Genomic DNA, 21,986 nt, shown 5'->3' on the forward strand with positions numbered 1-21,986 from the left:
TGTTTCATTAATTTGTAAACAAATAACCAGTATTTGATCCAATTTAAAAAATAAATAAATAAATAATAATAACGCTTTATTCTCAATTCATTTCTTTATTTTTCTTTTGTAATAAAACAGAGGTTCATGGTACTTTTAGGATATTTGATAAATATAGATTTCATAGTGGAATCGTTTGGTTAACTTTTGTAATTAAAATTCTTTGCTTAAAACGTTATTATAATATATGAGAATTACTTCAGGGGGAGGCAATCTTAAAGTGGATTTTGTGGGCACCACAAATTAAATCCATTTTTCTATATAAGACATGTAAGAGGAGTACGTAACTAATCTGGATTAAAAGAAAAAAAAGATACAAAGATGGAAAGCTCAAGCTGTAATCCACATGTCACACTCGAAGTTAGAGAAGAATACCCATACCCATCACACGTTTATACCCCCAGTTTTGTTACCTTGAAGTTGAGTGGAAGGGATGAGTATGGTATTTGGAAAACACAGATACTATGTCTATTAGAGAGTCATGGTATGCTTGGTTTCATTGATGGAACACTCATAAGCCCCCAAACCAGTAATAATGTTTCTGTGAAGGAGAAGGTGGGTGACCATGAAACTCATCACAGGCTGTGGAGAAGATCAGATGCCCTTGTGAAGGGTGTTGAACACGACTCTTTGTATGGGAAACAACAAGACTTTTATTAAGACACTTAAGAAGACCTTACACTTTGTGAGACTACTACACACTTTGCTTTCTTTGAGGCTTTCTTGGATACTTAGATGTTGGATTGATTTGGAGCAAATGAGCTCCACACCTATTTATAGGTGTTTCCACCTCCTTATAGGAAGTTTCTAGATCTACATACATTCATGACTATTCTAGAACTATCTACCATATTCTATATCAATTATAAGCTTTTATATGTTTCTAGAATGCTCTATAATGTCCTAGATAAGTATAGACCTTCTTGTGCCTTCCATAGTGTTCTAGAATGTTCCATAGCCTCCTAGGATCTTCCATCTCGTTCTAGAGAATTCTAGAATCTTCTAGCATCTTCTAGACTTCTCCATAGTATTCCATAATGTTCTAGAATCTTCCAGATCATTCTAGAACATGCTAACTTCTTCTAGACAATGACAACATTCTATCGGGCTAGTGATGACCTTCAACACTCCCCCTCAGCACTAGCCCCCATTCTTCGTATCATGTTGAGCTGACATCTAAATCTTCACTTTTTCCTTTACTCAGCCCTTTGGTGAATAATTCTGCTATTTGTTTATCAGTCTTGATCTGTCGCATATTGACTTCTTCCTTGAGAACTTTTTCTCTTCCACATGCTTGGTTTTTTCTTACTTGTTGCAGTCGTTGCTTCGTGTATTGTTTTCGTAGTTGACAACAACATTCGTGGTTGCATTTTCTAGCAGCATAATATTGTTCCTGACTTTGTTGAACTATCTTGTGTAGTTTCTTATGCCTCCCTTTGAGAAACTTGTAAGCATGTGAGTTGTCCCTTTTACAAGCCTTGGAAAATTCCCACAATATTAACATGTTATGACGTGATCCCTTATTGATCTGCTCATCTCGTTTAGATGTTGCTCTGTTGAGAAATTCTACTTTGCTCTTACGAATTAATGTGTTTTTCTTCTTTTTCGCCTTATCCAGTTTCTCCATCACATGTTCCATTTTTCGTCTAAGATGAGACTTTTTATGCAACTCTGGTGATGTCATGTTATTATTCTCCTTTGGAGTATCCATCTTCGAATGAACGTCTTCCTCCTTCAAGGTTGTCATAAACTTTGTCTCGCTCTTCTTGATACCTTTGTCGAGTTTCATAGTTGATAGCATTCGGGATCCAATCATATTTCTCTTCAAGGGTACAATGTGAATTATTGAACCCTTAGTGATACGCATGGTATCATCTCTCTCAAATGACCAGGGTCGTACGTTGTCTAGGAAATCCATTCCCAATACCATACGATAGTCATCCATATGCACCACTGTCAAGTCTATGGTGCGTTCCCATTCTGCTATCTTAAGAGGTACTCCATATGCAACACCAATGATAGGCTTGGATAAAGAGTTGATGACTTTCAACCGACCTGGATTTTTGGTGTATTTGATGCCCAACTTCTTAGCTTCATCTTTAGCAAGGAAATTATGGGATGCACCTGTATCTACCAAAGCCTTGGTGAATCCTCCATTTACCCTAGCATCCACGAACATTAGCCTTCCTCGTTTAGTCTTATTCTCTTCTATAGCACATAGTGCCTCAGCATCCCATTCATCCTCTACTTCCTTTTTGGAAGTTACTACATTGCTTTCCACAAACTTTTTCTTTGACCAACAATCCTTGGACATGTGGCCCCACTTTTCACAATTGTTGCAGTTGCCTTCGAACCTCCTCCCCCGAGAACTCTTATTGTCGGTCTTTTGAGATCTCCATGGTTGTGAGGTTCCTTCCTGACTCTTCCCTTTGTCAGCATTTTTGTATCCTTCTTTAGAAGGTAGCTTGAAATTCCTTCGACTTTTACTTGTGTAGAGTGCTTCTTCTTCACTCTTCAGCGTGATGCCTCCCATTTGCTTAGCCATAGCTTCTTGGCTGGCCAACAAATTCTCAAACTCTACAAGTGATGGTTGAGCGGGCCATCCTTGTACAGCAGTAACAAAGCTTCTATATTCCGGCCTCAGTCCATGGATAATGATTCTCTTCATTCGAGCTTCTGCAATGACGGATTGTGGATCTAGTTCAGTAATCTCCCGACATATCGACTTGACCTTGTGGAAATATTGAGCAATCGTCATGTCACGTTGTGAGATTGATAATAGATCGTTCTCCAAAAGTTGTAGTCTCGTATCATTCTTCTTTGAGAAAAGTGTCACAAACGTGTCCCAAGCTTCTTTCGGGGTGTTCTCATCCCGAATATGCTCCAACATCTCTTCTTCAATTGTGGTCTTCAAGGCAAACATTGCTTTGCCTGCTTTGATTTTCCATTTGCGTAAAGCACCATTAACGTCTTCCTCTGGTGGCGTAGTTTCGCTTCCACCAACGACCTCCCATAGATCTTGTCCTTGTAAGTAGGACTTCATACATGTTTCCCACGTTTTGTAGTTGTTGTTGTTGAGTTTCTTGATTCCTCCGATGACTTGGAGATCACCCATCGTGTTGGCAGTACCTCGGTAATACCAAACAAGCTAGTTTTGATACTAAACTTGCAGAGTCACAAACTACTCACGATACAACGAGAATCACTCCTTCTCACTATCAAGAAACCTTGCTCTGATACCAGATTGTTGAACACGACTCTTTGTATGGGAAACAACAAGACTTTTATTAAGACACTTAAGAAGACCTTACACTTTGTGAGACTACTACACACTTTGCTTTCTTTGAGGCTTTCTTGGATACTTAGATGTTGGATTGATTTGGAGCAAATGAGCTCCACACCTATTTATAGGTGTTTCCACCTCCTTATAGGAAGTTTCTAGATCTACATACATTCATGACTATTCTAGAACTATCTACCATATTCTATATCAATTATAAGCTTTTATATGTTTCTAGAATGCTCTATAATGTCCTAGATAAGTATAGACCTTCTTGTGCCTTCCATAGTGTTCTAGAATGTTCCATAGCCTCCTAGGATCTTCCATCTCGTTCTAGAGAATTCTAGAATCTTCTGGCATCTTCTAGACTTCTCCATAGTATTCCATAATGTTCTAGAATCTTCCAGATCATTCTAGAACATGCTAACTTCTTCTAGACAATGACAACATTCTATCGGGCTAGTGAGTGGGTGACCATGAAACTCATCACAGGCTGTGGAGAAGATCAGATGCCCTTGTGAAGGGTTGGATTATTGGTTCTCTCTCCAAACAAACACTCATGTATGTTGCAGAGCGGCTCAAAGAAAAGCTCGATCAAGAGAGAATTGCAACTGATTTCAGTGCAAAAGATGTATGGGATGAACTGCAGGCCATGTATGCTCCTGCTGTTGTTCCACCAGAATTGCCTGCAGTCGTTTTAGGTACAATATTCCCTATATATAGTCTTACAAAAGGAGCATAAAGACACTAATAAAAAAACAAATTCTACCTAAAGACTAGGTAAGTAGATGACTTCTTCAATACCCAATGTTGCACATCAATATGAATCAGTCAAATCCCATTATCCCAACTTTTGTTTATTTGACCTTTAATTAAAATAAACCTAAATAAACTATTAACTTATTAAACTATGTGACAATCAAACTGATTAACCCAACAATTTTCCTTCCTTCTTTGACATCGGTAATGTTTAGATTAGATTAGAGGACATATTTTCAATCTTGTAGTTTATCACCTCCATAACAAATTTATGCAAATTTAGATACACAAGTAGATCGATATAGAGAAGAGGCTCACCGAGAGTTGTATAAGGTTATTTTAGATCGAGAATGGAGTTCGGTTGAAGAAATGTTGGTGGGAAGACATATTACAGTTATAGACAAAATCACCAATAATGGCAACACAGCACTCCATGTAGCAATCAGTACTTCCAAGAAGCTCGAATTACTGGAGAAAATGTTGAGACTCACACCGGAGAACACACAACTAATGAATGTGCGTAATTCAGATGGAAGCACACTACTCCATGTTGCTGCTATCATTGGCAACACTGAAGCCGCTAAGATCCTGGTTGAAAGAAACCCAGATTTGTTGTTGGCCACAGACAACGTGGGTCACACACCACTCGCCATAGCTCTATCCAACATGCATACCGAGACAGCTCGTCATCTGTTGAAACACATCAATACTGAGGAGGTGAAGGATGCTCTTTTTTCAGGCACAAGTGGTGATGAGCTTTTAGTTACTGTTATTTCTTCTAAAGATTTTCGTAAGTGTCTATTGGATTCAAGTTCCAGTATTAATCATGAAACCAACCACTTAATTCATCTGGCTATCTTTGGAATACATGTAGGATTGGCAAATGATCTGGTGGAGCATTACAGGGTATTGCATAGTGATGCTGTGCTGATGGCTATAGCTCAAAATTTCCCAAGCGAACTTAATATGTTGGAATGTATAGGTTTGTTGATTCTTAATTACATATCTTGATTTTACAAGTTTCTTTACCTTGTCAATTAACTATAAGGTCTCTGTTGCACCAATTTTTATCTTAAAGGGGATGGTATAGTAGCTGACACAGTAAATTGGTGGATGGTGACCAGTTTAGTTTCTATTGGAAGATCTCCTCCATCGGCTTCCTGGGCGTTAATAATAATTATCCTACCCTTTTGTGGTAGGTCATGAGTTGATACTTCTTTCCACTACTAATGTATTAGTTCCACATTTCGCAACGGCTATAAATTCTAACAAACGTTCTATCACATAATGCAGGACTTTGTTTGATTTTTAGGTTTTTCCTGAAAATCCTACAGATAATAGGTAAAATGACTAAACAATTATTATCATTGATAACCAAAAAGAATAAGAGAAAGAAAAAGGGATATTTCTTTGTTTGAGATGTTCATTCGCGTCATTGTTGCAGTATGGCGATTCGTTAAAAAGAGAGTTGTAATTCATGGTGATGCTATGACACTATTAGAGGATGCAAATAATTTGGCAAAGGAAAAGAAACACTCCAGCTCTTACCATCACTATTACAAAAATCCGATTTTTGAGGCGACAAGACAAAATTCATATGAGGTTGTACGTGGTATTGTGCATTTATTTCCCAATGCAATTTTGAGTGTGAATGAGGATGGTCACAGCATTATTCAATATGTTGTGATAAATCGCTCAGAAAAGGTTTACAACTTAATTTATCAAATGAGCGAACATAAGATATATATATATATATATATATATATATATATATATATATATATATATATATATATATATATAGAACAATAAAAGACTATTCGGGAGATAACCTTTTGCATTTAGCTGCAAGATTGGCACCTTCCAACAAATTGAATCTTATATCAGGGGCAGCTTTACAAATACAACATGAACTGCTTTGGTTTAAGGTAGGAACCTCTAATCGTTTAAATTCAAATTTTACTGCATACGTAGACTTTTAATGTGAAAAATGGTTATTAAGCATTATTCATATTGTAATCTTTTAGGAAGTTGATGGATTTGTGTGTCCCCTAAGGCATCATTCAAAAGAACTCTAGCGGCAAAACACCACAAATGGTATTTACTCGAGAACACAAAGACTTGGTGATTGAGGGAGAGAAATGGATGAAGTCAACTGTAGAGTCTTACACAATTACAGCTGCATTAATCATCACAATTGCGTTTGCAGCAGCAATTACAGTGCCAGGAGATAGCAATCAGGACAAAGGAATACCAATTTTTACAAACAACACTGCCTTCACAATATTTGCAATATCAGATGCTATATCACTATTTTCAGCTGTTACATCATTGTTAATGTTTTTGTCAATCCTCACTGCACGTTTTGCTGAACAAGACTTTCTCTTCAAGTTACTTACAAAGTTAATTGATAATTGGTTTAACCACCTTGTTCATCTTAACGACAGCTATGATAGTAGCTTTTGGTGCAATGTTGTACTTGGTATTTGGCCAAACAAATTCATGGATTCTTATTCCCATAGATGTGTTAACCTGCCTACCAATTACTTCATTTGTGACCTTGCAGTTCCCTCTTGTCCTAGACTTGATGAGTGCCACATATGGTCGGAGTATTTTTGGTGATAAAAGAAATGTATACAATTGGGATACAAATTTATTGATTTGATTATAAATTTGGAAATTAAAGATTAGAATGATAATGAAGTTGTGGAATGCATTGTATATTAGGATAAATTCATGGAAAATAATCTAGTTATCTCATCATTATGCATCGAAAAATATATTTTCTTCTTAAGCTTTAATGTTGCTAGTATATGTTTTCTACCTTATTTTATCTCCCAATAGTAGCAATGATATCAGCAACCATCAGTTTTTGCTTCGGATCTGATTCTTCCATGTTGCGGGTTATCCAGTCTTATAAACCTCTTGATCAATGTGTTGTTTTTTCTCACGATCAAAGTGGGAAAACAAAAAATTAGATTAAAAGTTGATTTATAATCTTTATAATTGATTTCTAACTTTACATTGATTTACATCCTACACCTTTTTGCCATGAAGTAACTTAACCCTTTAGTAACTCTCGGATCTCTCTATAATATTCATAGTAGTCCCCTCTCAAAAATAGCAATGTACTTTATAAAATATATTGTGTAACCTTTTTAATACTTCTCCTCAAACATGATAGTAATCATGTAATTTTTCCCTAAACAACAATTCCCAGAAATGTGGTTTTTCGCTAAAATCGCAATGAACTTTGATTTCCTTTATCAAAAATTCTCGGTCTCCTAGGATCTTCAGTCAATAAACAATCCAAGTAGCATATGAAATAATAAAAGCTATTAGAAAACTAAGTTATTTCACAATAAATATTTTAATTAAAACAATGGTATTACTATATGATTGTAGTTTTTTTTCGGATATTAAAATTTATATTTCATTAATCTTGACTTAAAACACATTGATACTTACACGATGATATTTAACTTTTGTTTTAATCAATCCATATACTACACAAGTCTCACAATTGGTGACAAATAAAAAAAGATGTTGTGTCATTTTTAGAGAGCATATGAAAGAAAAATAAATATTATAAGAAAATGACAAGTGGTAAAAAGATTTTTATTTATTAAGATAGAAAAGATGAGCTTAATTAACGAATCTATCCATATACCAAACAATACAGGTCTGACTAGTTTGAGAGAAAATTTGGGCCTAGACCCATAAGATTTAATGTGTGTCCGGTGTTATGGCTGAAACTAATACATCAAAAATTAAAAATAAAAATTAAAAATTAAAAATCTTTGCAAGTAGTAGGTGAAGCATTCTGCTTACAATCTTTTCAATCATGCCATTGTAATTCCAAACGTTTTCTTATTAAGGCATTGTACTTTGGAAAACCCAATTATAACATCCTACGTATTGTTGAGATTTGAGAGTTAATGAATAAAAAATGCTTTAAAAGTATCGGTGGACATATAACCCATTTTAAAGACAAATGATAGCAATCTTTACACAAAAAACGCAATTAAATGAAACTTGAACATAAAAAATCAATTATGTTAACAAAAGTCAACAGAAGCAAATATCAAAGTTTAAAAAAACTAATAACATCAAATGTTTTGCTAGTTTCCTTTATCTTTGTATATTTCTACACGTTTTTTTTTGAAAGGGTTGTTCAATTTGGATTCTACTGTATGGTCATACCAAGCCAAAAGTAAAGTCATGTTTTGTATCTTCATCGACCTTCATCGTAAGTAAATAACAGGAAAAAAAATAATAAACTCAAATCCCTAAAATAAAGTAAAAATTTATACTAAGCTTCATGTAACTGTGATCTAACCTGCAAGGTGGAAAACAAAAAAGATTAATGTAACGCCCCGATTCTCAAGTATTAATTTATGGTTTTAATTTTCATAATTCAAGGTCTACTCGACAAGTTGGATGTCTGACTCGTCGAGTAGCAGCGGGTTGGGCCACGTGTTTAAGTGTCCTACTCCTCGAGTCCAAGATAGGATTCGACGAGTAGGATTTGGAGGATGAAACCCTAATTTTCAGGGTTTTACACACTATTTAAGGGATCATAAACCTCCTTCAGCCCCCTTGCACCCCCTTGAGAGTCCAACAAACCCTAATCCGTGTGTGTGCTTCGTTCTAGTGTGTTTTAAGTTTTGGAAGGTGGATCCTTGTATGAAGAGCTTGGAGAGCAAATGGCTAGAAGCAAGGAATGTGTGGGGATCTGATATCTACCCCAGTTAGTATCTTTTGGAAAGTATCAAGTTGTTACCTTGACCTCATTTCATTCTAGATCCCATTTGGTTAAAGATTAGGGCATTTCTAGCAAATTATGAAGCTATTCTTGGGTGTGACCTCATATCTGAAGTTGTAACTTCAGATCTGAACTCTCTTTGGTCTCTAAGTCCATAAAGCTCTCAACTTTGGCAAGTATGAACCCCTCCTTAAGTGTAAAACTCCATCGCAAGCTTGGTTTTGTCATTATAAGACTTTAGAGCCTTACATACACGTAAAGTTTGCAACTTTACGTGATAAACATGCCTTGGGAAGCTAGATCTGCAATATGGAACCTTAAGATGGCTTAATAAGCATATGTTTGGATATGGACCGAAGGGACTCGGCGAGTTGGATGGTCAACTCGGCGAGTCCGATGAAGATTGTCGTGGACTCGACGAGTCAGCTAAGGTTTTCCTGACTTTGGATACGCATGCACTCAGTAAGTTATAGGGAAACTCGATGAGTCAGTGGTAGGATTTCACGACTACTCGATTTCTAGAAGGACTCGACGAGTTGGTGACTGCACTCGACGAGTCCGGTCAACATGGACTGTTGACCTTGACCATTGACTTTGACTTTGACCAGGGGTTGACGAGTTGACTTCTGGGGGCATTTTGGGAAAATTGGAAACTTATGAATATGGTTCTATGGTGAATAGAGGTGGTGAAGCTTGTAGCGGTGATCCTAGAGTTTAAGCTTAATCTTTCAAGTCGACAGTAGAGAGGTGAGTTCTCGTCACTATATCAGCAGGGTCTAAGGCACCAATGCCAGCCCTTATCGGATTTTCATCCGGGTTTATTGCATGATATTTTTATTGATTTACATCTTGATAGTTTGATATGTTAGAGATCGGTTAGATTCGTATCCTGGTTATAGGATGGTTACTATGTTAGTGATCGGTTAGATCAGTATCTTGGTTATAGGATGGTTGCCATAATTAGGGATTTGTTAGGTATGCATGTTTAATTGTTTATATGTATGTGCACATGTTTGTTGGTTTGGGGGGAAAGGGTTGAGGTAGGTCTTGCTGTGTGTAGTAGACCAAGACACCCTAGGCGAACCGGGTAGACTACAGGCCCGGGTCGAGCAAATCTAGTTAGATTGAAGACCCAACGAGCGGTCCGGATGGGCTGAAGGCCCCGAGGAGGGTGGTCCAGACGTGTTGAGGGCTAGGAGAGCGGTCTAGATAGACCGAGGACTAGGATTCGGTCCAGTCAGAATGATGGCTCATTATGCATGTTATTCCGTAATTGTTGATATAATATGATTATGGTTATATGAGTTTGGTATTTTGGGGGTAACTCACTAAGCCTTCGAGCTTACAGTTTCAGTTTATTGTTTCAGCGGGTGACCGCGAGAATTCAAATGCGTGACCATACACTTCCTCAATTGATGATCATGATTTCTGGGAACTCTGATGTTTACACTATTTTGAAAACAAATTGTAATAACTGAATGGGTTTAAATGATTTAAAAGTTTTAAATTGGCTCGAATTTTATGGATGTTACAAGTTGGTATCAGAGCTTTGGTTTGAGTGACTTGGAGAAAACACTCGTATGTATCCAGTCTTAAACTGAGGAAAAGATTTTAAAACGATTTCTTAAAATGTTTTCAAAATAATAGAGGAATATGCAAGTCTATGATCAGTCGGAGCTCGCGGATAGATCCCAAAATTCTTTGCGGATTATTTGGTTATTTGATATGTTAGAACAACATGCTAGTACTAGGCTTGGCATCTTCAGGAATTGCATGATAGAATTGCCTGATTGTATGATGCCTAATATCCTAGGGTTTTCCTTATATGAAATTGACATCATTAATGTAGTTGCTTAGTGTATGCATCGCAGTCGTACATAATTAAGATCTTATAGCCTGAGAATATTTGGTTTGGCTTTATTTCATGTTCTTGTCTGATTAAGGGCTTAGGGTAGGACCAGGTATTCAAAAGTCTATAGGGTCCAGAGTTATGTATGGTTAGCATACACAAGTTCTGCAAGGTTGGTGGAAGTTTCATGGATGGATGGGTTGTTTGGGATGAGTCCGCCAGTTACGAGATATTTAGCATTCCTCTAAGAGTGAGGATTGAGCACTCGCTATGATTATGTATATTGATAGGTCATTGTGATGATACTTGAGACAAATATGGGTAGGTGTGGAAGGTAGTATAGGCTCGTACTACTGAAAGTACAGGACCCATACGCGTAGCAAGGAAGTTACAACCCCTAGGGTTTTGGGTTGGGAGTTGGTCCCCTGCCATTATATGGATTATCAGAGATATTTCTGGTGCCTTACCAGAATGGTGGTTACGAGACGTCTTGAGACTGGATCCAGGTTAGGATCGGGAGCTGGCGGCCAGGATGGGCCAGCATATTTAGAGTATCGTGTTAGTGAGATCACCCAGGAGGAGGTGATCAAGATTGTCCGGGGATAGTTTTCGAAGATGTTCGGGTCTATTAAGACCTCCCTGGTTGAGTATTTATATGAGCGTTATGCAACCCTTGGTGAGGCGGCTACCCCAACAGCTACATCAACTGTAACAATGGTAGGGTAGGAGCTGGTCGAGCTTTCCAGTATCGGGACTTGTTCGGGTACATATTCTGATGAGCAGAGGGTTGCAGTTATCTAAGATCAGGGAGATGATCTATAATCATTATATTCCGCGGGTTGAGCGGGGGAGGATAGCACATGAGTTTCTAGATTTGAGTCTCGGGGGTTTACTCGAGGCCGGAATGTGAGTTGCAGGGAGTCCGGAAAGGAGTGATGATTATGTTCAGCTGGGGTTTTGCAGTTGGAAGTGGAATGGTTGATTGATGGATTGGATTGTTGTTTTATAGGGAAAGGATTGTGCCCTTTCAGTTTTTCGAGCTCGAAGGAGTGAGCAGGCTTGTAACCCAGGATCAGGTTGTATTCCAGCTCGAGGTCAGTTGGTTACAGGGGTTGACAACATTAATTCAACGCCGGTGAACGCGGGTGGGTCAACCTGGCATAAGTAGTTGTGAGGTCTAGTTTTCCTTAGATCTCTTGTACTAGGCATTAAGGATTGATTATGCGACCTATTGCACTTTTGGGATTGTAGACTATGTCTTGGGAGTAGTTTGTAGCCCGGTTTGGGGCAGAGATTGTTTCAGCTATTGTAGTTCAATTGTGGTTGTTTGATCTAGTAAGTGAATCAGGGTGCGGACCCTGAAGAGAATGATTCCTAGAGCCAGAGAGTGGGAAACTTGTTTGGAACACCTTTGGAAAAAAGAAGTATTAGGTGGGAGGTCTACGGATAGGGTCCCATAGAAGGGCTATTCAACATTTTCAGGATTCAGTGGTTTTAGCAACTGTTAGTGACTGACAGACTAAAGTGCCAAGGGAAGTAGCTCGTCATCGAGGTGTTAGTTGGAGCATGCATCTTATGGTCTTCAGGAATTGAGTGTGAGGTCATTCAAGCATTAGTGACTATCGGTTTCACTGGGATTCAGGAAGTGTTCATCTATCCCTTAGAAGTGTGTGATCAATTGGGATTGGCTAATGATGGAGCACTAGTGGGAAAGAGTTGGTTGTTGTAACGCCCGCAGATCCGGGCTAGTCAATTTAGAGGCAATAGGGGTCAAAAATGACTTTTCAACAAAAGATTATTTAGAATGAATAGTCTTAACCAAGTTTTAGAATATGTCATAAGGTTTCTGTACATATAAAAAATGCCAAAATCCGAGTTATAACGAAGAAGTTATGGCCCGCCGAAGTTTTACGGCAAAACCGGCACGGCACCGGAAGACGTAAATAGTGAATTTACGATAGAAGACTTTTTAGCCTTAGCAATCTAAACAAAATTCGTAAAATATGTTAAACTAAGAGCGTCGATAAAAAGAACGCCCAAATCTGACTTCGTATGAGGAAGTTATGATTTTTCTAAGATTCGGCTTAGCAGTGTACAGCCCGAAACTCGAATTTCAGTTCGAGTGGTTTTTGGCTTACGTGAAATAAATGAGAGTTGAAGATCTCATTAATAGGAACTCAACGGTAAAAAGACAGACGAAAACGGAGTCCGTATGAAGGAGTTACGAATTCTTCGCGGTCATTTAACAGTCTAAACGCCTCGTACTATTAAATTTAAGATCGGTCGAGAATTAGCCGACGGAGTCAAAATGAAAGTTGTAGATATTATTTTTACCTACGCGTGGATATAAATAACGTCAAAAACAGACGTCGTATGTGAAAATTATGGATTTTAGAAGTCAGAAGTGTGTTGTGCGAAAATGGGTGATGTGGCACAATCTTGGCCATTGCTTTCTCCCCAAGTCTTGCCACTAGATGGTGACATGTGGCACCAAGTTCATCCATTTTCACCCTATAAATACCACATCTCCCACCCTCATTTTCTTCACACCTTTCCCATTCTTTCTTCTCTTTACTCTCTCTCTCTCTCTCTCTAGAACCTCTCTCTAGCCCCGAAATCCCCCGAAAAGCCTAGGGAACCTCCCTAGCACGAGGCGGAAGCCCCAGAGTGCTCGACGGCTCCGAGAAGAAGAGCTTTTCGGCTCGGAAACGCTGCTCCAAGCAAAGCCTGGTTTTCTATAAAACCCGTTGTTTCGTCGAAGGAAATTATTTTAAAGTAAACGAAGCGATGTCCGAGTACCGAGTCACCACCTTCTCAGGTGAGTGCATAGTCCCTTTCATGAACATGATTTTAATACAAGTATTGATTGAAGTATTAATTATATGTTTATGTGCGAGTTAATTGATGTTGCTTGAAATTCGTGTTAAAGAACATACCTGATTATATTTGATAATTTAGGATAAAGAGTAGACCTAAATTAAATATGAGGAATATTGGGTAGTATATTCTTACGAGTTCAAGTGAGTTAAACTCAGAGAATAGAAGTTAGTATATGTCACTTATCCGGGAGTATAGATTAGACATAGTCAATGTCCCTAGTCCGAGAATATGGATTAGGCATAATCATTCGTCGTTAATCCGAGAGTATGGATTAGCTATTGTCCCTAGTCCGAGAGTATGGATTAGGCATAATCATTCATCTTTAATCCGAGAGTATGGATTAGTCATTCGTCCCTAGTCCGAGAGTATGGATTTGGTAAATTCGTTCATTTCTGATCCGAGAGTATGGAGTAGGTAAAACTACTAATCTTAGGTCCGAGAGTATGGATAGCCTCGTTGCGAGGATCGACAGGGTGAGATAAGAGTTGTTTATATATATGTATGGTGAAATTGTATATTTTGTGAATTTTAAACTATATATATGGTATAACATTGTGGGATTGAAATCCCTATGTGCTCACCAGGTTTCCCAACCTGACCCACTCAGTTTATTTATATCACAGGTGTTGATATGAAGTGACATTACACTGAGAGATTTAAAGAGATGTAGACCACTAGTGTGAATAATTGTAAGTTCTGTTTATGCTTATGTTCCTATATTAACGATGACATCCCAAACGTTTTAAAATGAAATAAATACGTTTCTTCGAAAATGTTTTAATAACGTATTTACCATGTTTTTCTGGGAACAAATTCCGCAACCTTTTTATAAAATGAAGTACTCTGATTTTTATAAAGCATAAACAAAATCGGTCTTTTCTGGCCGTGATTTTGGGGATGTCACAGTTGGTATCAGAGCATTAGTTTAAGCGAATTAGGAATATGGATTTATTTCTAGACTTAAACTTAGAATGCTAAGCGATGATTGGGAGGTGTGAGCACTAGCTTATTTTAGGAATTATGCCTAAAATGCTTTTATGTGCTAAATACTTGTGCTTGATATGCTGTTAGTTGTTCGGATCTATGGTCTGTTGCCGACCGGATCTGGAAACCGTATGTGTTTAGGATTCTAAACGTACGACTACGATATTAGAACTAGCATATTGATGTGTGTGAAACAAACTAGTTTTAATCCTACTAACTTAAACGCAAAGACAAACACACGAAAGGCAGTGTACCTATCGATTAGCAGTTTAGTTCAGGTAAGTAGGGTATCGAACACAGGGAACGGTAAACAATTAAAATATATGCTAATATTATCTAAATAAAACAAGTAATAGAAAGGAGGTTTTCTCTAGTTTTGCAAGACTAGAAACTTAAACAATTAACTAAAACTTAAACTAAGAAACTAAGAGCTAAGCAAATAAAAATCAACTAAATTCAATAATAAAGAGGACTTCTGTTTAGGTTCGACTCATTTGTTCCCATGGATGATTTTATGGTAAATATATCGGATTAATTCTTCATTGGTTACCGACTAAAGTGATTAGATTCACATTCGCTATAGCTAATCCTTAGAAAACAGATTAATTCAAGCAATGGCCAGTTGTCTAAATTAATGAATTTCCTAGTTTGTTGATTTGGGTTTAGAAAGACTTGTAATTAGCTAATCAAATTGGTGATTCAATTAACCTCTTGTTGATGGTGTATCACACAAGCTCACACATTAACTTACCTATCTTCAAGTTAATTCTAGTTTCACATTCGTTATTCCTAGACATACAACTATGTGGTCACGTAAATCATATGAAATTAGCAACTAAGAGATGTTCATACAACTAAATTACTGATTTATTAACAGAAGAATAGTTATTGTTAACACATAAGGTTCTTTAACAAGCTTAATAAAACATAATCACCAATTAAAATTAATCCTAATCAAATAATCAATCCATGTTCACAAATTCATCTACCTAAATAGAAGTTATGAGTTTTTAGCTCATCATTACAATGGAAACAAGCACAAAAACGAAATCAATTGATAAAAACATAGTTCAAACAAGAGATTAGGTAAGAGTAAACTTGATTTTGACTTGATTCTCCTTAAAATTGAATGTAGGGTTGATTCCCTTGCTTCCCACGCTCCAACAGCACCTTTAGTCGACAATTGGCCTCCAAGGGTTTATCTCTCTGCTAGGGTATCGATCTGAAAGTCCCTTTATATAGATTTTCACAAAACAGGGGCTACTCGGCGAGTCCATTGACCTACTTGGCGAGTCCATCACTTAAAACCCGTGTACGGCAAGTCAGCGCGTCCAGAATCGCGAAACTTCAGACCAACTCGGCGAGTAAATCGACCCTACTCGCCGAGTACGTTTGGAATCAGCATTTTCTCAAAACACGAAAGTCGTCCGAAATTGTGTCTAGTTTTCAGAACATTTTGAATCTCATCAATCGAAGTTACGGTTCATGAGATATGGCCAAAACACTGACGAGGGGTCAAGCTGTCCAGCAACATCCTTCTTTCTTCAAAATCCAAGATCCATGCGTCCAATCGCTAGTTCCGCTTCATTTTCCTTTCGAGCATGTATTTATTGCTGAAAAATGAAATTCTAAACTAATTAAGCACCTTTTGTTCATTAAATGAGACAAAAACAACATAAAGTATTAAGATAATGCATGAATTTTATAACTAAATACGCCCATATCAAAATACCCCACACTTGACTTTTGCTTGCCCCCAAGCAAAACTGAATTTTAATACACTAATATTACATAAGACAATCCCAATCAAACCCAGCCATTATGCCAAGACCGCAACGCATGCATTTGTGTCTAAAATGTTCCTAATAACCCCCCATACTCCAAATACTCACAATCCTCATAAACATTCGCCCGCTTTTTCCGAACAATGCTCATTTTATGCATCCCTCCGAATCCATCCTCAGAAAACCTCTTAACCTTAAGGTATTTTTGGTTGAGCAACCCAAGCATACATAATCTAGATAATTACAATTTATGATACCACATTGGAGCTCTTTGGAATTCTTCACTTCTTTGACATTTGATCTTTAATTTCTTTGAATTCACCACCTTGTTGTTTGATTTTTGGTATCTTCAACTTTTTAATTTCTTCGGAATTTTCGATCTTCTAATTTCATACTTAACTTTGATGCTCCAAAAACTCTTCAAACTTTTTCTTGTAATTCTCTCTCTCTTTTTAACATGTAACTTACTTTTTTTTCACTCAAAACCCTACATGCTTAAGCAGGGGCGCTCAACTTCAACCTTTATTGGTTAACGATAATAATTTTCCTGGATACATTTCTGGTACACGATGCTAAACCTATTGCATCCTTCAAACTAAGCGAGGTCGTGTTTTTGTCCCATGATTTCACTAGAATAAGGAAGCCACAAATGCACTAGAACGTATATAGGCTCAACTAAACATTTGGGTTTTCATGCAATCATCAAATATAATACTAGCATGATCCCTAATTGCTTTACCAAAATTTTCTAAATTAATCCTAGAAAATTTTATGCAAAACTTTAAAAATTAACTAGTGTAACCAACCAACCCCCTACCCCACACTTAATTTATGCAATGTCCCCATTGCATATCATGCATGATAAAGAACAATAAAAATAAAGAGAGAATTGGAACAAACTCCCCTGGGATAGTAGTGGCGAGGTTGATATCTATTCTCTTCATCTCCATCTTCAATTGACTTTATACATGGGAACAGCTCATCCATGTCTTGGGTGTCAAAATCTCGTGTGGTACAGTCTTTACAAAAGCTCCGAACATAAGGGAAAAACTCTTAGAAATGCTCGGAAAATGATCTTCAAAGAATAGAACCAATGCGCATATCAAATGTCATCAAATCTTCAGCTCAAAATTAAGAAGAATGAGTGACTCATCGAGTAAGTATGTAGACTCGCCGAGTTGAAGCGTAAATGGCAGAAGAATCGTGAATTTTCACATGGACCCGACGAGTCCATAAGATGCACTCGGCGAGTAGACCGCTGTGTGACAAAAATTTTATTCTGCCCAAGTCCGTTTCTGATGTATGGGGGTTATATAAACTAATAATTTCCCTCATTTTTCTTTAGGTAACAAACACTACATAACCCTTCTATCAATTGGACTCATAGCTTAACTCAAAACTTCGTTTCCTCTCTCGCCTAGACTCGATTTCTCGCTTCATCAGCCTTGACTCTAGACCCTCACATGCATCCTTACACTCAAACTGAAAAGATCAAAAACAAAAACCAAGTAATTAAAAAAACATTAAAATAAAAAAAATCCTAAATTATCCTTAAACACTAGAAGTTTAGAAAGAAAAAGAAAAGAAAACTCTAATGACGGGTTGCCTCCCGCAAGCGCTTCTTTTTGTGCGAGTCTTTAGCTGGACTCTCAACTTAATAAACTTCTAATAAATTCGATGCCCATCCATCCATTGCATTAAATATTTTCTTTGGTGGACCAATTTGTAAAATTTGGCTCTTTACTTCTAAAATTGGCCAAACAAGCTCGAATTCATGAAACCCAACAATCTTGACAAAGGTTGGAACCGGTTAGATACTAATCAAAAACGGATCGTGCCTCAGAACTTTCTCCAAAGTTGGAGTCGTCACCCCACGCTTCGAAACACAAAATGTAAATATAGGGGGGCATGTCGTGGTAATAGTCAAACCACAGCTTGGTTCCTGCAATTCAGCTTGTTCTTGTTCTTCATCTGACCCTTCTGCTAGCAATCTTTCCAGCTCCTCTAAGTCTCTTTCTGGATTAAATTCTTCATCTTGTAACTTTAGCTATTGTGACTCAAATTGTTCTTGTGTGTTGGGCAAGATGTTATCTAACCATCTATCAAATTTCTTCAAATCTTCATCCCATCCACACTCCTCATCTTCTTGCTCAATTTCCTGTACTACTTCCTCAAGAAAAGCATCAAAAGCATCGAGATTTGGAAAATACATAATAAATAAAAAATAAAAATAAACTATTAAACTAAATAAAAAAATTAATCAACAAATAAAATAAAAAAATGATAACAATTAGCAAATAAAATTAACTATTTAGAACCGTTCCCCGGCAACGGCGCCAAAAACTTGATGTGTGTGAAACAAACTAGTTTTAATCCTACTAACTTAAACGCAAAGACAAACACACGAAAGGCAGTGTACCTATCGATTAGCAGTTTAGTTCAGGTAAGTAGGGTATCGAACACAGGGAACGGTAAACAATTAAAATAGATGCTAATATTATCTAAATAAAACAAGTAATAGAAAGGAGGTTTTCTCTAGTTTTGCAAGACTAGAAACTTAAACAATTAACTAAAACTTAAACTAAGAAACTAAGAGCTAAGCAAATAAAAATCAACTAAATTCAATAATAAAGAGGACTTCTGTTTAGGTTCGACTCATTTGTTCCCATGGATGATTTTATGGTAAATATATCGGATTAATTCTTCATTGGTTACCGACTAAAGTGATTAGATTCACATTCGCTATAGCTAATCCTTAGAAAACAGATTAATTCAAGCAATGGCCAGTTGTCTAAATTAATGAATTTCCTAGTTTGTTGATTTGGGTTTAGAAAGACTTGTAATTAGCTAATCAAATTGGTGATTCAATTAACCTCTTGTTGATGGTGTATCACACAAGCTCACACATTAACTTACCTATCTTCAAGTTAATTCTAGTTTCACATTCGTTATTCCTAGACATACAACTATGTGGTCACGTAAATCATATGAAATTAGCAACTAAGAGATGTTCATACAACTAAATTACTGATTTATTAACAGAAGAATAGTTATTGTTAACACATAAGGTTCTTTAACAAGCTTAATAAAACATAATCACCAATTAAAATTAATCCTAATCAAATAATCAATCCATGTTCACAAATTCATCTACCTAAATAGAAGTTATGAGTTTTTAGCTCATCATTACAATGGAAACAAGCACAAAAACGAAATCAATTGATAAAAACATAGTTCAAACAAGAGATTAGGTAAGAGTAAACTTGATTTTGACTTGATTCTCCTTAAAATTGAATGTAGGGTTGATTCCCTTGCTTCTCACGCTCCAACAGCACCTTTAGTCGACAATTGGCCTCCAAGGGTTTATCTCTCTGCTAGGGTATCGATCTGAAAGTCCCTTTATATAGATTTTCACAAAACAGGGGCTACTCGGCGAGTCCATCACTTAAAACCCGTGTACGGCAAGTCAGCGCGTCCAGAATCGCGAAACTTCAGACCAACTCGGCGAGTAAATCGACCCTACTCGCCGAGTACGTTTGGAATCAGCATTTTCTCAAAACACGAAAGTCGTCCGAAATTGTGTCTAGTTTTCAGAACATTTTGAATCTCATCAATCGAAGTTACGGTTCATGAGATATGGCCAAAACACTGACGAGGGGTCAAGCTGTCCAGCAACATCCTTCTTTCTTCAAAATCCAAGATCCATGCGTCCAATCGCTAGTTCCGCTTCATTTTCCTTTCGAGCATGTATTTATTGCTAAAAAATGAAATTCTAAACTAATTAAGCACCTTTTGTTCATTAAATGAGACAAAAACAACATAAAGTATTAAGATAATGCATGAATTTTATAACTAAATACGCCCATATCACATATAAACGTTTCGGAGTGATAAGGATGATTTAACCGTCAATCCTAAGTAAAGATCTAGATTCACCTTATTCGGTGTATAGATCAAAATGGCAAGAACCCGTAGCGGAAACATGAATGCAAATGGGAACAGAAACCAACCCCTAGTGATTGAGCAAATACCGGTGATGGAAGCCACCGCTGAGCCAGTCACAATGGCCGGAGTGCAAGCGATGATCCAAGCGATGTTGGATCATCAAATGGAGGAAAGTAGACGTTTGCTCCAGCAAAATAGTGAGGAAGCCACTATTCAGATCGAACAGCCCGAGTTAAACGAAAGGGCATACTGAGGAAGGAAACTACAGTGGGACTGTTGGTCAATTCAACCCACCAATAGTTCGACAAAACAACCAAGATGACGAGGTCGAGAGGAATGGATGCAAGTACAAGGATTTTCTGACTTGAAAGCCATCGACTTTCACTGGAAAGGAGGATCCGATCGGGGTCATGGATTGGATCTCGGAGATGGAGTTAGCCTTCATGACATGCGGTTGTAGAGGGAAGCTACAGACCACATTTGCAGTGCGTCAGTTTCTAGGAGGCGTTGTACGTTGGTGGAATACCTTGGGGAAGACTCTGAGCCCTAATGAGCCTCTGCAACTGACATGGGCAGAATTTCTGGTGCAATTCAAACGAAAGTACTGCTCAACTCAAAACCTGCTTGAGCTAGAGAACCAGTTTCTAACCCTAAAGAAGGGAAGCATGTCAATCGATGAATACACCAACAACTTCACAGAGAAGATGGAGTTCGCCTTGCGTCTTGTTCCGGATGAGCTGAAGAAAATCGACAAGTACGCAAAAGGACTTCCATGGGAGTATGTGGTGCCAGTGCGTCAAGCACCTACTCTAGAGGCAGCTATCTGGGCTGCCAAGTCTGTCGAAGATATGATCAAGGGAAGAGCCTCCAGCAAGATGGAGGTTGGCGAGAAGAGAAAGTTTGAAGGATCTTCAAGGTCCAGCAAGAAGAGAAAATTCTCGAAGTTTGAAGAAGGAATGCAATGGTGTGACAAGTGTAGAAAGAAGCACATCGGGAAATGCTCTAAATATACGACATGCTTTAAATGTGGGAAGACTGGTCATTACGCTAGCGAATGCACAACCAAGAGAGAAGTCTGCTTTAAGTGTGGAGAAGAAGGACACTTCAAACAAGACTGCCCAAAGAGAGAACGGGCTACAAAGCCAAATGTGCCACCAAAGCCAAAGGCGAGAGCATTTCAAATGATCCTTGACGAAGCAGATGACAATGCGAGGGTTCAAGAGTGAAGGCTTGACATCCGAGGATTGAGTTATGGAGTAATCGTGTAGATAGTACCTCATGATGTAGCCCATTAGAGGCATAGTCTAGGGTGAACTTGAACACCTATGTAACAGTTTCAAGAAATAATATAAAACCTTTGTTTTGTTATCTGATGTGTTAAGTTGTTGTATGGTTTTCTTGTATGGTGACTTGGAAAAACTGCGGGATAATACTTGGGACGAGTATGAGTAGGTGTGAATGGTAGTAGAGGCCTATACTACCGGAAGCACAGGACTCACACTTGGATCAGGGAAAGTCACAAGGTTACAAAGAAGCCAGTAATTGATTTCGTTTTATTCAAGTATGCCGTTAACATTGTTTCGGTAATGACTAAGAAGATTGTTGTTATCCCGACCCTAGTGGTCATATCACCTTGAGTCCGACTACGATGAGTAGGTTACGTGGTTCAGAGAACCAAGTTTAATATAGCGTCCGACTTAA

At 37.7% G+C, this 21,986-nt stretch overlaps 2 protein-coding genes across 2 annotated transcripts; both read left to right on the forward strand.

The window, feature by feature from the left end:
• Positions 1-3,878: 3,878 nt before the first annotated feature.
• Positions 3,879-6,156, forward strand: LOC145006921 (uncharacterized). The gene is made up of 7 exons (XM_078965939.1): positions 3,879-4,020; positions 4,362-4,868; positions 4,953-5,060; positions 5,157-5,273; positions 5,413-5,419; positions 5,461-5,782; positions 6,106-6,156. The coding sequence occupies exons 1-7, from the start codon at positions 3,879-3,881 to the stop codon at positions 6,154-6,156; spliced, it is 1,254 nt and encodes a 417-aa protein (XP_078822065.1).
• A 16-nt stretch (positions 6,157-6,172) lies between these two features.
• Positions 6,173-6,700, forward strand: LOC145006922 (ankyrin repeat-containing protein NPR4-like). The gene has a single exon (XM_078965940.1). It carries the CDS (start codon positions 6,173-6,175, stop codon positions 6,698-6,700), a length of 528 nt encoding a protein of 175 aa, XP_078822066.1.
• The last annotated feature ends 15,286 nt before the right edge of the window (positions 6,701-21,986 follow it).

This window comes from Lactuca saligna, chromosome 7, assembly GCF_052625555.1.
Source record: "Lactuca saligna cultivar CGN05327 chromosome 7, ASM5262555v1, whole genome shotgun sequence".
Classification (NCBI taxonomy): domain Eukaryota; kingdom Viridiplantae; phylum Streptophyta; class Magnoliopsida; order Asterales; family Asteraceae; genus Lactuca; species Lactuca saligna.

Coding starts and splice junctions, on each gene's coding strand:
- LOC145006921 (XM_078965939.1), top strand. CDS start 3,879: ATGTATGTTGCAGAGCGGCTCAAAGAAAAGCTCGATCAAGAGAGAATT. Junction 4,021..4,361: donor ATTGCCTGCAGTCGTTTTAG/GTACAATATTCC, acceptor ATGCAAATTTAG/ATACACAAGTAGATCGATAT. Junction 4,869..4,952: donor TATTTCTTCTAAAGATTTTC/GTAAGTGTCTAT, acceptor GAATACATGTAG/GATTGGCAAATGATCTGGTG.
- LOC145006922 (XM_078965940.1), top strand. CDS start 6,173: ATGGTATTTACTCGAGAACACAAAGACTTGGTGATTGAGGGAGAGAAA.